The 17996-nt window shown below is 47.7% G+C and overlaps 1 protein-coding gene across 1 annotated transcript; it reads left to right on the forward strand.

Annotated features, from left to right (window-relative positions):
- The first annotated feature begins 479 nt into the window (after nucleotides 1–479).
- On the forward strand, nucleotides 480–13016 carry LOC124663611 (GDSL esterase/lipase At5g03610-like). The gene is made up of 5 exons (XM_047201291.1): nucleotides 480–786; nucleotides 889–926; nucleotides 12026–12277; nucleotides 12381–12657; nucleotides 12781–13016. The coding sequence occupies exons 1-5, from the start codon at nucleotides 480–482 to the stop codon at nucleotides 13014–13016; spliced, it is 1110 nt and encodes a 369-aa protein (XP_047057247.1).
- The last annotated feature ends 4980 nt before the right edge of the window (nucleotides 13017–17996 follow it).

Here is a 17996-nt window from a genome sequence, read left to right on the forward strand (position 1 = left end):
TGTCACTTCTTAGGTTTTTTGTACTGCTATGATAATTATTGATATATATATCGATAAAATTTTCACGAAATAAATAAATAATAAGCCAAGGTTTGGCCTCGAATCTTAAAATGTCCAAAGGAGAAAGCCCGAAGGGTTCACCATATACAATGAGGGCCATCGGCCATGACGTGCAGCTGGTCGTTGGCTTGGCTAGTGAACTCCGTGTCCGATTGTGCTGTACGTACGTGACGCGTATGCGACTCCGTGTCCAACCGTGCTGTAGCATGTACGTATAGCTATGGTCTCCGATTCCGACCGATACCGCGAGTCCGTTTACGACTTCACTTCCTGGTGTTTGAGCTTTGCGTTGCTGGTTCCATAAATACAAGAGAGGAGCGCATCGCAGAAGACAAAGTTCGATGATCCTCGCCGTGCGGCTAAGTACCACACAGAAACCGGCTCGACGATCCGCGTCCGCAACATAAGCACTAGAGTCAATGAAGCTTCATACGGCCGTCCTGGGCGTCATCCTCCTCCTCGCCCTTGTTCTAAACCCCAATGGCGTTGAGGCACGGCCTGCCCCTGCCGACGGCCATCAGAAGAAATCGTCAAGCTACAGCCTTTTCGTCTTCGGGGATGACTTCGCCGACAACGGGAACCTCCCGCTAACCGACCCCGTCACCCAGATGTCGCGGCAGTGGGCGTACCCCTACGGCTCCTCCTACGTTGACGCCGATGGAAACCCACGACCAAATACTCCGTCGGGACGCTTCTCCAACTATAAAATTCAGTCCGATTTCATTGGTATGCACCTTATGATTATTTCAATTAGCTAGTATGATTAATTATGATTGCCAATTGGCTATAGTATATATACTCACACGTGTGATCTCTTGTAACTTTCAGCAACGATCCTGGGGCTCGAGGAAGCACCTCCAGCCCATGCCACTGGTAGAAAAACAGGCTTCCGGGAAACCCCATAAGTCGCGAAGGTAAAGGAACCGCGACTAATGGGGTCTTTAGTCGCGGTTCGTGTGGCGAACCGCGACCAAAGGCCTGGGCCCAGGGCGCACGGTGGCCAGCAGGCCAACCGCGACTAAAGGTGCCCGAAGGCCTTTAGTCGCGGTTGGCCAGGCCAACCGGGACTAAAGCTCCTCCCCTATATATACCCATCCAGCAGCCAACACTTAGCCATTTGGAGCCATTCTCTTCACAAACTTCACAAGTGAGTGTTAGGTTTGCTTTTGGTTCCTCTTATGCACATAAGGTGTTTGATGAAATGCCCCAAGAGCATGAAACAAACATGATATGAAGTGTTGGAGCCACACTTGAGCTTTCTCATTTATTTTTTCCTCCTCGATCGCGGTTAGCAACTTGAACCTTTGATGTGTCGTCATTGATAAAATATGCATGTGTGTGTAGTTCATTGTTTAATTTATATTGTTTGTAGCTAGTTAGTTTAACAAATGCATGATGGTTAATTATATATTTTATATTATAATAATGCAGATGAATCGGCAATGGATGTATGGTAACCGACTCTCCGGCGAGTTCAGTACGGGTTTGAAAGATTTCCTCGTAGTGGCTAATGCGAACAAGCAGGGGGGTTTTGTTATCTGTCCATGTGTTAAATGTAAGAATCGGAAGGGTTACTCTTCCTCAAGAGATGTTCACATGCACCTGCTTCGGCACGGTTTCATGCCAAGCTATAATTGTTGGACCAAGCATGGAGAAAGAGGGGTTATAATGGAAGAAGATGAAGAAGGGGATGATTTCATCGATGAAAGCTATCTTGCTCATTTCGGTGATACTTTCATGGAGGATGCTGAAGGTGAAGGGGAAGGTGAAGAAGAGGCACGTGATGATCCCGTTGATGATCTTGGTCGGACCATTGCTGATGCACGGAGACGCTGCGAAACCGAAAAGGAGAGGGAGAATTTGGATCGCATGTTAGAGGATCACAGGAAGGCGCCGTACCCGGATGCGATGATGGTCCGAAAAAGCTGGGCTGCACACTGGATTTGCTGAAATGGAAGGCACGAGCAGGTGTAGCTGACTCGGCATTTGAAAACTTGCTGAAAATGTTGAAGAATATGTTTCCAAAGAATAACGAGTTGCCCGCCGGTACGTACGAAGCAAAGAAGGTTGTCTGCCCTCTAGGTTTAGAGGTTCGAAGATACATGCATGCATCAACGACCGCATCCTCTACCGCGGTGAATACGAGAATTTGAATGAATGCCCGGTATGCACTGCATTGCGTTATAAGATCAGAGGCGATGACCCCGGTGACGATGTTGAGGGCCAGAAACCCAGGAAGAGGGTTCCCGCCAAGGTGATGTGGTATGCTCCTATAATACCACGGTTGAAACGTACTGTTCGGGAACAAAGAGCATGCCAAGTTGTTGCGATGGCACAAAGAGGACCGTAAGTCGGACGGGGAGTTGAGACACCCCGCGGATGGAACGCAATGGAGAAAGATCGACGAGAGAGTTCAAAGATTTTGCAGCCGACGCAAGGAACATAAGATTTGGTCTAAGTACGAATGGCATGAATCCTTTTGGCGAGCGGAGCTCCAGCCATAGCACCTGGCCCGTGACTCTATGCATCTACAACCTTCCTCCTTGGTTGTGCATGAAGCGGAAGTTCATTATGATGCCGGTGCTCATCCAAGGTCCGAAGCAACCCGGCAACGACATCGATGTGTACCTAAGGCCATTAGTTGATGAGCTTTTACAGCTGTGGGGCAGACCCGGTGTCCGTGTGTGGGATGAGCACAAAGAAGAGGAATTTGACCTACGAGCGTTGCTTTTCGTAACCATCAACGATTGGCCTGCTCTTAGTAACCTTTCGGGACTCGTCAAATAAATGATACAATGCATGCACGCACTGCTTACATGAGGCCGAAAGTGTACATTTGCCAAATTGTAAGAAGAACGTGTACCTTGGGCATCGTCGATTTCTTCCGAAAGGTCATCCGAGTAAGAAAGAAAGGCAAGCATTACAACGGCAAGGCAGATCACCGGCCGAAGCCTCGCGGAACACTACTCGGTGCTGAGGTATTTGATATGGTCAAGGATTTGAAAGTCATCTTTGGAAAGGGTCTCGGCGGACAATCAGTTCCGAAGGGAGCTGACGGGCACGCAGCCATGTGGAAGAAGAAATCTATATTCGGGAGCTAGAATATTGTAAAGTCCTAGAAGTCCGCTCCGCAATCGACGTGATGCACGTTACGAAGAATATTTGCGTGAACCTCCTAAGCTTCTTGGGCGTGTATGGGAAGTCAAATGATACAAAGGAAGCACGGCAGGACCAGCAAAGTTTGAAAGACCCTGATGACCGGCATCCGGAACGGTTTCAAGGTCGTGCCAGCTACGCTCTCACCAAAGAAGAGAAGGTCATCTTTTTTGAATGCCTGAGCAGTATGAAGGCCCCGTCTGGATTCTCGTCCAATATAAAGGGAATAATAAACATGGCGGAGAAAAAGTTCCAAAACCTGAAGTCTCACGACTGCCACGTGATTATGACGCAATTGCTTCCGATTGCTTTGAGGGGCTCCTGCCGGAAAATGTTCGAGTAGCCATTGTGAAGCTATGTGCATTCCTCAATGCAATCTCTCGGAAGGTAATCAATCCAGAAGTTCTACCACGGTTACGGAACGATGTGATCCAATGTCTTGTCGGTTTCGAGTTGGTGTTCCCGCCATCCTTCTTCAATATTATGACGCACCTCCTGGTTCACCTAGTCGATGAGATTTCCATTCTCGGTCCCGTATTTCTACACAATATGTTCCCCTTCGAGAGGTTCATGGGAATATTAAAGAAATATGTTCGTAACCGTGCTAGGCCGGAAGGAAGCATCGCCAAGGGCTATGGAAATGAGGAGGTAATTGAGTTTTGTGTTGACTTTGTTCTCGACCTTAAGCCGATTGGTCTTCCTCGATCGCGGCACGAGGGGAGACTAAGTGGAAAAGGCACGATCGGAAGGAAATCAACGATATGTATGGACGGCCATTCTCCGATCGAAGCACACCACACGGTTCCGACCAATTCCAGCTTGGTGGCTCCGTACTTTGAGAAACACAAGAATATTTTACGCTCGGACAACCCCGGGAAGCCTGAATCCTGGATTAGGAAGGCCCACATGGAGACTTTCGGCGAGTTGGTTGAGAAAACATTTAATGAGTGACGAAGATGTTGTAGATCAGCTGTACATGTTGGCCAAGACACCATCTTCGACTATAACGACTTTCCAAGGGTACGAGATAAATGGGAATACATTTTACACGATCGCCCAAGATAAAAAGAGCACCAACCAAAACAGTGGTGTCCGCTTTGATGCAGCAACCGAGAATGGGCAAAAGGTCACATATTATGGTTACATAGAGGAGATATGGGAACTTGACTATGGACCCTCCTTTAGGGTCCCTTTGTTCCGGTGCAAATGGTTCAAGCTAACAGGAGGTGGGGTAAAGGTGGACCAGCAATACGGAATGACAATGGTGGATTTCAACAACCTTGGTTACCTTGACGAACCATTCGTCCTAGCGAAAGATGTCGCTCAGGTTTTCTATGTGAAGGACATGAGTAGCAAACCGAGGGAACGGAAAGATAAGAAAATGATCAGTACATCATGCGATGATCCAAAGCGCCACATTGTTCTTTCAGGGAAAAGAAACATCGTGGGAGTGGAGGACAAGACAGACATGTCAGAAGATTATAATATGTTTGCTGAAATTCCGCCCTTCAAAGTGAACACCGACCCAAGCATTAAGTTAAATGATGAGGATGCTCCATGGATACGGCACAATCGTAAGCAAGCGGGGACACAAGGAAAGAAATGATGTGTAATAATTTATTGTACCAAACTTTGTTGAATGGATCATGTGAATTATATTACCCGTGATGTGTTTGGTGTCCATTTTCGAATGATTCAATTGACTCGAGATAGCACCGATGATACATGAAATTTGGAGTGATTCAGTCATACTCCCGCATACGAGAAATTTGGAGTGACTAAGTCATACTCCTGCATACAGGAAATTTGGAGTGACTAAGTCATACTCCTGCATACATTAATTTTGGAGTGATTTAGTCATACTCCTGCCTAGGCGTATAATATGCATACTCGTAGTCTTCATAGCCGCCGCCGTTGTACCGGTAGTCGTCGCCTTCTAAATTGCCGGCGTCGTCGTCGCCGTCGTCGTCGCCGCTGCTGTCGGGCCGTGCTCGTGGCTCGAACCGAGGGTAGCGCGAGCGGGGGATATCGCCGGCCGTGATGTAGTCCATGACGCTCGCGGAGTCCGGCCGTACCACCATAGCCGACGGCCGGCCTCGTGGAAGTTTCCGGGAGGCGGACCGTCCTCCTCATACTCGGCGAGCGCCCTCTCACGCCGATTGATGAAGAAGGCGTCCCAAGTATGCTCGGTTATCGGGATGCCGCGGGGATTCATCCGCTGCTCCGGCGTGAGGTCGAGGTAGTAGTGGTTCGTGATGGCCGCCCGGCGCGCAGTACCACGAGGGACGGGAGGGACCGGCACGCCGCCGCGCTTAGGCTCCGGCCCGGCGAGGGACGCGGTAGCCCGGTGGGCAAGGGTAGTTCGAGGCGCAAAGCTCCTCCACCCGCTCGGTAGGTTAGAGTGGGTGCGGTGGAAGCCATGAGAGAGTGATGAGAGATTGTAGAGATGTGATAATGCCGGCTAGCCGGGCTACCTATATGTAGTGACAAATGGCGGGAAAAATGGGAGCGGGAAGACAGGAGGCGGGAAGAAAGAGGCGGGAAGAAAGTGGCGGGAAGAAAGAGGCGGGAAGAAAGTGGCGGGAAGAAAGTGGCGGGAAGAAAGAGGCGGGAAGAAAGTGGCGGGAAGAAAGTGGCGGGAAGAAAGAGGCGGGAAGAAAGTGGCGGGAAGAAAGTGGCGGGAAGTATTTTTTTGATTTTTTGATATATTATTTGTATTTTTAAGAATTTGAATTGAATTAGTTTTATTTTTCTGATTTTTTTGATATATTTTTTGTATTTTTAAGAATTTGAATTGAATTAGTTTTATTTTTCTGATTTATTTGATATATTTTTTGTATTTTTAAGAATTTGAATTGAATTAGTTTTATTTTTCTGAATTTTTTGGTATATTATTTGTATTTTCAACAATATGAATTGAATTAGTTTTATTTTTCTGAATTTTTTGGTATATTATTTGTATTTTTAAGATTTTGAATTGAATTAGTTTTATTTTTATGAATTTATTGATATATTATTTGTATTTTTAAAATTTTGAATTGAATTAGTTTTATTTTTCTGAATTTTTTGGTATATTATTTGTATTTTTAACATTTTGAAATGAATTTGTTTTATTTTTCTGAATTTCTTGATATATTATTTGTATTATTAACATTTTGAATTGAATTAGTTTTATTTTTGTGAATTTTTTGATATATTATTTGTATTTTATGATTTTGAAAAAGAAAAGTAATTTGAAAAAAGCCCTTTAGTCGCGGTTGGCCTGGCCAACCGCGACTAAAGGTCTCTGCGCGCGGGAACGAAAAAACCCGGCGAAAAAGCCTTTAGTCGCGGTTGGCCTGGCCAACCGCGACTAAAGGGTGCCCTTTAGTCGCGGGTCGCCTCCCCAACCGCGACTAAAGGGGGGGCTATAAATATCTCGCGCGAACCGTCGCCTCCGCCATCGTCTTCATCGTCTTCTCCGCGCGCCATCGTCTTCTCCGCCGAACGCCAGACGCCGCCGCCAGACGCCGCCCGCCAGATCGACGTCGTCGCCGCACTCGCCGTCGCCGCAGACGCCGTCGCCGCCGCCTCTCGTCGCCGCCGATCCGTATGTCGCCGCGCGCCCCGCGCCCCTACCGTACACTGTCGCGCCGCCCGCCAGATGACGCGCCGCCGCCGCCCGCCGGACGCGCGCCGCTAGGCGCGCCGTCGCCGCCGCCCGCCGGACGCGCCGCCGCCGCCGCACGCACGCGCCGACGCGCGCGCCCGCACGCACGCGCCGACGCGCCGCCCGCCAGACGCCGCCCGGCCGCGCGCCAGAAAAGGAGAGAGAGAGGGCCGGGCCGGCCGGATTATTTTTCCCTTTTTTGTGTTTTTTTTTCTTTTTAATTTTAACTAGTTAATTAGTTTAACAAAAACGGTAAATTAACAAAAAAAAGTAAAACTTGATAATTTGTAACTAAAATTTTATACTTAACACAAATTTGTAACTAAAATTTTATATACTTAACAAAAATTTAACTAAAATTTTGTATACTAACAAAATTTTGTATACTTAACAAAATCTTGACTTAACAAAAATTTTACTTAACAAAAATTTTACTTATCAAAATTTTGACTTAAGAAAAATTTTACTTAGCGCCGTCGCCACCGCCCTCTCGGTCACCGCCACCGCCCTCTCGGTCACCGCCACCGGTCTCTCGGTCACGCGCGCGGTCACTGCGTCCCCCCTTTCGCCACCGCCACCGGTCTCTCGGTCACGCGGTCACTGCGTCCCCCCTCTCGCCACCGCCACCGGTCTCTCGGTCACGCGGTCACTGCGTCCCCCCTCTCGCCACCGCCACCGGTCTCTCGGTCACGCGCGCGGTCACTGCGTCCCCCCTTTCGCCACCGCCACCGGTCTCTCGGTCACGCGGTCACTGCGTCCCCCCTCTCGCCTCCCTCGTCGCCCTCTCTCGTTTATATGTAGAAGAGATGTGATAATGCATATACACAATTAATTTGTTTTGACTACATGTTTTCAGGACTCGACATATGGCGGACGATAGAGCTGACCCAATTATGGACAACTATGATCCGGACGCTGAAGAACAAATCTTCGGCATCATAAAAGGCGATGTTCTATATGTGCCGACCGGACAAGAAGAAGATGATATCGATTTTTATCTGAACCTTGACGGTGAAGATGAAGGGCATGGTCAGCAAGATGGTGCCGAAGAAACGTCGATGAACGACGATCTTCAATTGGAAGTAGCAACCACCTCCGGCGCCAAGGTATATATATATACATTGAGCCTTTGGTGATACAAACTAACTGATTTGAATAAATATGTGTGTACTAACGCGCGCGCCTCTCTTTCTTATTTTAGCCCTCGGCCGGATCGTCGAAACAATCGAGTACGTCGTCGTCAAAGCGTGGCGCAACCAAGACGATGAAAGCAGGAGAAACATGCACCATCGATGTTGTCGACGAAGCAACCGGCAGGCCGCTGGAGCCCGGCAAGAACGCCGGCAAGTTTGTCGGCCAATGCGGAGCCGTTGTTAGAGACAACGTCTCGATCACCCTCCAGGAGTGGAATGAGCCAAAGAAGGCACGTGTTGGTTTCACTTTTGTCGATAAGAGAACAAAAAAAGATTGCTTCAACAAGCTTATGGAACATTTCGTTCTACCTCCGGAATACCGCAAATACGATGAGGAGGGTAACAAGATTGCGGAAAACAAGAAGAGGTGCAAGCTAGTCAAACAGTTCGCTCTTTCTAGGATGGCCAACGCATTCCGGAAATACAAGCAAAATCTAGCCCATGACTTTGTCAAGCCGGGCAAGACTCCGGATTTCAAAGGACAATATGAGAAACCGCAACATGATTGGCCAGATTTTGTGAAGCAAAGAAATCGGAGCAGTTCCTTGAACTATCGAAAAAAATAAGGAAAATGCGGCCAAGAAGGAGTACAATCATAAAATGGGGCCGGGAGGGTATCGCTTTTGGCAGCCTAGGTGGGAGAAGATGGAGAACGAGCCGAGGGCGCGAGGAATCCGTCCGAGTACGGAGGGATGGGACCCAAGGGCCAAAAGCTGGTGGTACGGGCATGGGGGATCGCCGAACCCGGAGACAGGGGAGTGTGTTTACCAGGGCAAAATAATTACACCCACCCAAAAGCTTATTGAGGCAATGAGGGATGCTCAAGAGGGGAGGATCAAGTTCACCAGAGAGAACGACGCCACGACAAAAGCCCTCGGGAATCCCGAACACGGAGGACGTGTACGAGGCATGGGGCCCATTCCGTGGAAAATAGGGTTCCCCGTAACGATGACCCGTACGGTTACATAAGCCGTAAGAGAAAGATGGATCGGGAAGCAGATGTTGTGGCGCGGTTGGTATCGGAAATGGATGTGATGAAGAAAACCGTGAGTGTACTAGTAGCCGAAAGAGATGCAGCTCGGGCGCAGCATGAAGATCATCCATTGGATCTCGGAAGCCAGCCGCGGAGAAGCAGCGTGGCTTCCACGGAGGCCCCATCGGGCTGGTGCACCGACGATCGAAATTACTGCACCGGAGCCTGCGGTGGTCGAAATTACTGCACCGGAGCCTCCTCGCTACCCCGTGGACGATATAAAGGAGATGAAAGCATGTCATCCGTATTATCCTATCGGGAACATGTCCATGAAGGTAGCCATCGGCGAGTGCTTTACCACCTGGAGCACTCCACCACAACAACCCCATTCAAGATGGCTATGCTCGTGTCACGGTGGAGGACATAGTCCAAGGGTTTGAGGACCTGGACATTGACATTGCTACACCCGAAGGGGCGACAAGACTTGGAGATGTCAAGCACCGGTTCATTCTATGGCAGAAGAAGTTTATCAAGTTTCCAGTGCGAGGCGCCAACAAGTCCACCCCTTACGGTGGTGGTGGTGGCGGCGGTGGCGGTGGTGGTGGTGGTGCTTCACCTACACCTCCTTCACGAGGGCCGACGCCGCCCCCAATTCACCTCCGGCGGGTAAGCAGCCGCCGCCCCTAGTCCGCCCCGGGCGGGTAGCGGCACGCCGCCCCCAATCCACCTCCGGCGAAGAAGCGTGAAGCAGCAGTCCTGGATTATTAACCCGGACCCTTACGTACCTAAGAAAACAAAGGTACCGGAGCCATCACCGAAGCCTCTCCCCAGGAGGCCTTGGGAAAGTAGTGCCGAGGAAGTCGAGGCGGGCGCGGCTGCTGATTTAGAGAAATGGAAGGCGAGCTGCAAGAAGAAAATAGAGGGCGAGCCCAAGCCAGTATTTTCTGATGAGCAAAAGAAGTGGGCTAAGTCATTTTTGAACACACCGTCCCAAGCCGCAAAGAATCTGCCTGACGACTATGCACGTGAACTTCGTAGGCAAGCACTCGCGTTCAAGAGGAACCAAGATTTGGCGGAGAAGCAGGAGAAGAAAGCCTTGGAGGAGGCCGAGAAAAAATTAGAAAGGGGGAAAGAAGTTGCCCAGTTCGGGGAACAAAGTAAACAATCGATCGCCCCGCTCATAGTGCAAGCCGCCGGTCCGGATGCCCCCGATATCATAGCAGCTGCGGCAGCACATGGATTGACTGTAACGAGTGCCAGAGAACAAGCGGCCGACTTAGGTATCACTCTTCGTGCACTTCGTTAGGCCTTGATGAGGCGCCAATGAAGGACGTAGTTTTTACATATGTGAAGAATGGCCCTCTCGTCGAGCCTCGCGCAGGAAGAGGATCTACCTCGACAAATGAAAGGTCTCGCTAAATTGGTACAAGAGTTACATAAAACTTAAAAACGCCAAAGACTATATTTATGCGGAAGTTAGAGTTGAGCATCACTTCAAACATTACTATATAACAATTCATCGGAGTGAATTGTTCCAGCTGTTCAATCTGCGCGACCTCGACAAATCTATCATCGGTTGCTACGTTCTGTAAGTGATTTATTAATTTCTACCCCATCTCGTTCATTGCCTGCACTATATATTGTCCTAACTATCTTGTTGTCTACGCTATTATGCAGAATGAAGAAGCGGGAAATGCAAATAAGGAACATCAATGATGTTGGGTTCATTGACCCACACATCGTTAATTCATATGTGTTAGAACACCACCCCGCCGACGTGGAGGAAGACCTCGTTTCGGTTTCTTAGAAAACAGCAACTCAAAAGTGATATTCTATTTCCTTACCATTTTGGGTGAGTGTTTCTGTCTTGAGCACATTCTCTTTTGTTTACTCTCCATGCATGGTATGTGGCTAATCGATGAGTTATATATGCATGATCGTGCATGTATCGTGTCCGCGAGGTTCCACTGGATTCCGATGGTAATTCAAATTCACACCTCCACAGTTCTCGTCCACGACTCTCCGAATATGGATGCGGCGCTTTGGGCCGACATGAGAAAAATGATGCAAAAGTAATTGTTTTCATTCATTTGCGCTCTATATCGATCGGCCTATTTCGTTCATCATTTCCTAATATCAATTAACTAATTAATAACTCTCTTGTTCATTTAATTTTCTTTGCCTCATAGGGTTTGGAGACGGTTCGTAGATGAAAAGGTCGGTGAATTCAAAAAAGAGCTACATTTTAAAAGGACAGTGCGGACGACTGGGGATATTCAGCCACCGGGGACCAATCTATGTGGATACTATGTTTGTGAGAGGATCCGGAGATACACCAATGAGCGGGACCAGTCGGATGAGATCAACATCAAGATGAATAACCTCCGGAAGACGCTTAGTCCGAAGCTCGCTTCCGACCACTTCAGGAGGAACTAGCCGGATGGTTCGCGAGGGAAGTCATCGATCCTACAGGACAACACTACGTAGAGGACGTAGAACTATACATGCATTAAATTATGTATGGAAACTTGTTCAAACTTGTATATGGTCATCCGATGATATTGAATATATATTGTATATTCCTCTTGAATTCTTTTTGGTTCTAATTTCAAATTTGTTTGAAATTGTACATTCATATGCATGCATGTATGTAGTACCGTAGAATATGTGAAACTCCTTCAAAATTACAATAAAGCACAAAAGAAATAAAACAATACAAATTAATCAGAAAACAGGTTTAGGGGGGGGGCAGGTTTAGGGGGGGCCTAAAACCCTAAACCTGCGGCGGCCTTTAGTCGCGGTCGGCCAGAAGAACCGCGACTAAAGGGCCTCCGCCCCGACGGTCGCCTGGCGCCCACGTGGACGGGCCTTTAGTCGCGGTTCGTAAGCAACCGCGACTAAAGGGGGGCCTTTAGTCGCGCTACTTTGGTCGCGGTTGCGCAACCGCGACTAATGGCAGTTGCGAACCGCGACCAAAGGCCCTTTTTCCACCAGTGTGCCCTCACGGCGGAGAAAACATGCGACCCGTCCGGCATGACCTTTGCTCATGGTGGCGCTGGCGTGCTGGACACCACGTCGGCACACAATGTCCCCACACTCGCCAAGCAAGTGGACAATTTCAGGAAGATGGTTAAAGACGGGATTATCTCGGAGAAGCAACCGAGTCGCTCCGTGGCCCTCGTGGCCATCTCCGGCAATGACTACTATGGGAACACCGGCGTGATTGGCCTGACAGCCCCAAACGATGTAAGTAGCTACCTATCAGCAGAACAAAACATTAAACAATTAATTAATTTATTTATCTCTGCTTTTTACTTGCTAATTTTGATACTATCATTTATGTATGCAGATCAATGCTTATATTGGGAAGGTGACCAAGGAGATTGCCGACAATGTGGACCAACTGCAGAAGCTCGGGGTGACAAAGGTTCTTGTGAACAACTTGCACCCTGTCGGCTGCACGCCAACACAAACACGGACGAACAACTACACCAGTTGCGATGTTTTCGGAAACCTGGGTGCATTTGTCCATAACAATAACCTGAAGCAAGTGATAGCAGCAAAGAAGAATGTCCATGTTGTCGATCTCTACACCGCCTTCACTAGCATCGTGGATAATGTTCCAGGTACATCCATGCATGCATCTGCAAGTGTCAATGCTATTAAGTATAAAGATTTATAATCTATGGATTTGATTGTGTGCTGAGGAAATTGATATGAACAATTTTATCTGGATGATGTACCTATAGGTAAAGGACAAGAGCTATCCAAGCAATTCAAGCGGAAGTTATCGCCATGCTGTGAGAGTTTCGATTCAAAGGGTTACTGTGGACAACGAGGCGAGTCGTCAGAGCTTCTTTACACGGTGTGCGACAAGTCCAGCAAATTTTTCTACTGGGACGACATGCACCCGACTCATGCAGGGTGGGAGGCAGTGATGAAACAGTTGGAGAAGCCATTGAGAGAGTTTGTAGATCAATACTAGCTAGGGTTTTCGTAGATCTTCTCATTGTTTCTCTTCGATTGTACTGGCTCGAAGTATCTAGATCTATGTATTTTTGGACTCTTTAATAATTCTATTTATTACACGATTACACTTTCTTTTGTGAAAATTATGTTCGTAGTCTTCCATCTTGCATGAACAACGAAGATGTGTTCTAGGCCTTTTGGGAATTATATAATTGATTGACTATATACAACTACTAGGAAGCATAGACACGGCAACACGCATAATAATTTCTGATTCGATTTGTCAAACAAATCTAACAAATGCAAGATGACGCTCAGGCTACGACTGATGATAGACTGCACGATTGAGATGCAATCATCTCACTAACGGCTATACATGACAGGGATACATATCTATCTCAAAGTAGAACGCCCTCTCCTCTTCTCTCCTCTCCTCGACAGGTAAATGTTAAAGTCAAAGTAACACACGCACCCCGCATGTGGCTTATGACAACACTAGACCATGATAGCGCGCGTTACCGCGTCCGCCCATTTGTTGATAAAAAAATGATGGCATTGTTGTAAATATGTTGATACAGGAAACACTAAAGTTGAATTCACATAAGGTCGTAAAATAATTAAAATGGGGAATTCATTCGATTATAAAAATAATGAGTTACAGGTGATGCACTCAAGTTAGTGTTAAACCTTGTAATGTTTTGTACAATACCGGTATAGACACTAGTAGGAAAACCCTTATAGGCAGAGCTTAGTTCTGTGGCGCACCACTGAAAATGCGCCACAGAATGTTATTTTGTGGCGCACCATGCTAGGTGCGCCACAGAAATAGCTGAATTTTGTGGCGCACTGCTGAACATTGCGCCACAGAAATTGTATGGGGCCCACATCCTGCCACCACCAATTATTAGTGTAGGTATTTCCGTGGCGCACATGGCATGCTGCGCCACGTAAATAACTCTTCCGTGGCGCACGTGCTTCGGTGCGCCACAGAAGTAGTTGATTCTGTGGCGCACTTGCTCGGGTGCGCCACAGAATTAAGGTAACTTATATCATCTCGCCCGTGCCCTCCCCCGCCTGTTCACCTCTCCCCTCTCCCCTCTCCCCTCTCCTCCGATCCGCCGCGCGCCACCATGGTCGTCGCCGCCGCCTTCCTCCGCGAGGGCCGCATGCCGCCACGGTCCTCCCATCCCCGCCACCTGCAGCACAAGCTGCCGCTACGGCGAGGAGGGGCCACCGTCGCGTGAAGGTGGAGGAGCCGCCGCGTCCTCCTCCTCCTCCACCGATGCCGTCGTCGTCAACCTCCTCCTCCACCCCTGTCGTCGGTGAACTCTCTCCCCTCCCCTCCCTCTTCCTCTCCGCGCGAGCACAAAGTGCTCGACGAAATGCTCGTGCTTCTAGGTTGTGCTGATGATGCTCTGGATGCATTGCTGTTGCTCTGGATGCATTGATGTTGTTGCTCTGGATGCATTGCTGCTAGTTTCTTTGATTCAGTGATGCTGCTCATGTGCAGTATCTGAATAAATTACTTTGTTGCCTGCATATGGATAGTTTCATTTGGAGTGACATGCTATATTGGCTCTATATATATCTGCTCCAAAGGTTCCATTTGGAGCCTGGATTGCTAGTGGTTAGTATATTGTTATGCTGCTAATAAAAAGGTGTTGGTTATTGTCAACTTATATCACTTGCTATGCTCGTGTGGCTTACGGGATCATATGTACCTGTTGTTTGTGGAGGTTTATCTGCCACTTGTTATTGATGAACCATGTGATGGTAATGATTCAATTTAATTCAATGATGTTAATTTGATTTCCATCCTTTGTTGGAAATAAATCCATGTACTGAACCTTGTACAAGGTAATGAAGACTTGCTCACTTGGTATTGCTTGCTAGTTGGACATTTGGTTGGTTTTGATGCTACTCGGTTCATTTAAATGCATGAAATGCTACTATGGTATGCTACTGTGGTATCCTTGTGAAGAAAATGATGGATTCTTGTGAGCTTATGGTATGCTACTATGCTACTGTGGTATCCTTGTGAAGATTTACTTGATGGATTCTTGTGAGCTTATGGTATGCTACTATGCTTATAATGCTCTGATTAGTGGAGATGCTTACTGGATCATGTGAATATAGTTCATATAGTTCCCTAAAAAGAAAGAATGCTCCCTGGCCAGATGCTTGATGTCTTGGCTCAGCCAATGATGCAAAGGCTGAGGCAAAAACTTGGATAAGAACAGATACTAAAATGTGTGATTTAAATGGAATGCTTATGATGGTATACTAAAATAGAGATATTCACATTAGGGAATCATGTAAATGAATGCCACTCGTGGTATCCTTTTCTTGTTGGCTTTGATGAAAATAGAGATATCCACAGTAGGGGATCATGTAAATGAATGCCACTCGTGGTATCCTTTGAAGAAAAAGGACTGTTTCGATGGTTTTAAAAGGCTAGGTGGTGCTAGGTGATTCAGTTGGCTACCAAGACTTATCTCATCCGGTTAGCCGGGATATGCTATGTGTTGTTGCTTGTTTAGGCATATCTATCACTTACTGGATTTATCGGTTCTTGATTGGCCTCTCTTTTGCCGACATCACTTGGTCTATATACCAAGTGATGAATAATCCCTTTGGAGCATCTGCTCCATGCATGCTATGTGTGTTTGAGCATCTTGACTTATGTCACCATGGTTGCTGGTTTGTTGGTGTTTTTGTACTTGCCGATGATTAGATGGTTGGTCGATCACTCGTACACTCGGGGTGGAGCAAGTGAGCCTGGTGTGATGGCACAAATATCAATATTTTGTGCATCCTACCTGGCCTCACTTACTCCATCCCGGGATGTTAATATTTGTTTCGACCAACAAAGTATGAGGCATTCCATTTAGTTCATACTAGCTACTTCTTAATTGCATTGGCCTTTCTTCCATTTTAGTGCCGATGATTAAATTGTTTGGTCACTTGTACACTCCGGGGTGGGGCCGGTGAGCCCGGTGCGATGGCACAAATATCAATCTCTTGTGCATTCTACCTGGCCTCACTGACCCCATCCCGGAATGTTAATATTTCTTTCGACCAACAAAGTATGAGGCATATGATATCTAGTTGAGATACCACTTGGCTCTTTCTTCCATTTTAGTGCCGATGATTAGAATGTTTGGTCACCTATACGCCGCAATATACTTTGTAGACGGGCCCCCTTTCCCCGGCCGCCGTTCCGTGAACGAGTCTTTGACGAGACAACAACGCCGACCTACCTCTCCGGTGCATCACCACTTTTCTTCTCTCGCCGTCCAGTACGTGAACGAGTCCTTAATGCAAAGACGGTGTCGGCCTCCCTAGCATCATGCCGACCCTCGTTGCCGTGCTTCGGGCCGTGTCTCGAGCGCCCGCACTCTTCGCCTTTTGCCCGGTGAACGAATAGACTAATCGTTGGAATAAGGAAGCCGATGACGGCCGATCGCAATTTAATCTTGCGACCGGCCGTCATCGGTTTCCTTATTCGAACGATCAGTCTATTGGTTCACCGGCAAGAAGGCGAACAGCGGCAGGCGCGGGACACACGGCCCGAGCGCGGCAACACGGCCCGGCATAATGCTGGGCAGGCCGGCACGGTCTTTGCATCAAGGACTCGTTCACCGGACGGCGAGGGACCGCCGTGGTTCTCGCGCCGGAGAGGCGAGATCGGCGTCGTTGTGTCGTCAAGCACCCGTTCACGGAACGGCGGCCGGGAAAGGGGGCCCTTCTGCAAAGTATACTTGCGTGTATACTGCAACTATGGTTTCGACCATAGTATTTGTGTTGACCAACAATGTATGAGGCACTTATTCCATTTTGTCATTCCATTTGCTTTGAGATTTTTAAAATGCCGATGATTAAAATGTTTGGTCACCGTACACTCGGGGCGGCGTAAGTGAGCTCTGGTAAGATAGCACAAATATCAATCTCTTGTGCATCGGACTTGGTCTCACTTACACCGTCCCTGAATGTTAACATTTGTGTTGACCAACAATGTATGAGGCATTTATTCCATTTCTCTTGTGCATCGGACTTGTTGGTCTCACTTTCTTCCATTTTCATCATAGTAGGAACTGGATGAAGGACCCCGATGCAAGCGAGCCTGGTGGGTAGAGATGAGGGAGCAAAGGAGGAACCGAATGAAGACTACTTTGTATCTCGAAATTGTGAATTTTGTATGAATTAAGAGTTGTATGCAAAACATTTGACACTTAATTGCCACTATATATGTATCTCGATCGGGCTCTAAGTAATGTGATGATGATGTCTATGTTATATCTGTGCAATGTACATGATATTTATATTATATCTGAATGTTGCTGTATATAACTCTGTATCTCCGTATATTGTCTGTGTATAAACTGCATGTGTATAGCGAGCAGCACAAAATCGAGTATAATACAAGCAATTTCGTGGCGCACCGAAAACCAATTCCGTGGCGCACGCTTCTACGTAGCGCGCCTAGGAACACGTGCGCCACGAAACCTTAATTCCGTGGCGCATGGGAAGGTGCGCCACAGAAACCTTATTTTTGTGGCGACGTTTCTGTGGCGCACCTCCCATGCGCCAAAGAATCCATTTTTGGTGCGCCACTGATGAGGCTTTTCCTACTAGTGAGAGTAGTACTCTACCTGTTATTGTACTCCTTGTATTTCCACGTGTAGGGATTTTCTACACCTATATAAACATGCAACCCGGCCTAGGTAGAGGGTACAGTTCTACCCTAGACAACTAACATGGTATCAGAGCTACCTTCTCCTACCTAGAACGTCTAGCTCCACAGCCGCCACCCACCTGCCGTAGATCGACCGGTGAAGGAACCCTCTCTGAAACGAACCCAAACACAAAACAACCAGCTCTCTCTCCGGCTGCCTCACGTCGTCGGAGATCCTCAAACAATCCTAGATCAAACCAAAACAAACCAAAACCAAAACCTAGATCAACCATGCCCGGTCGCCGCTCTTTGTCGTCGACC

The sequence above is a fragment of the Lolium rigidum genome, chromosome 6 (assembly GCF_022539505.1).
Source record: "Lolium rigidum isolate FL_2022 chromosome 6, APGP_CSIRO_Lrig_0.1, whole genome shotgun sequence".
Lineage (NCBI taxonomy): Eukaryota > Viridiplantae > Streptophyta > Magnoliopsida > Poales > Poaceae > Lolium > Lolium rigidum.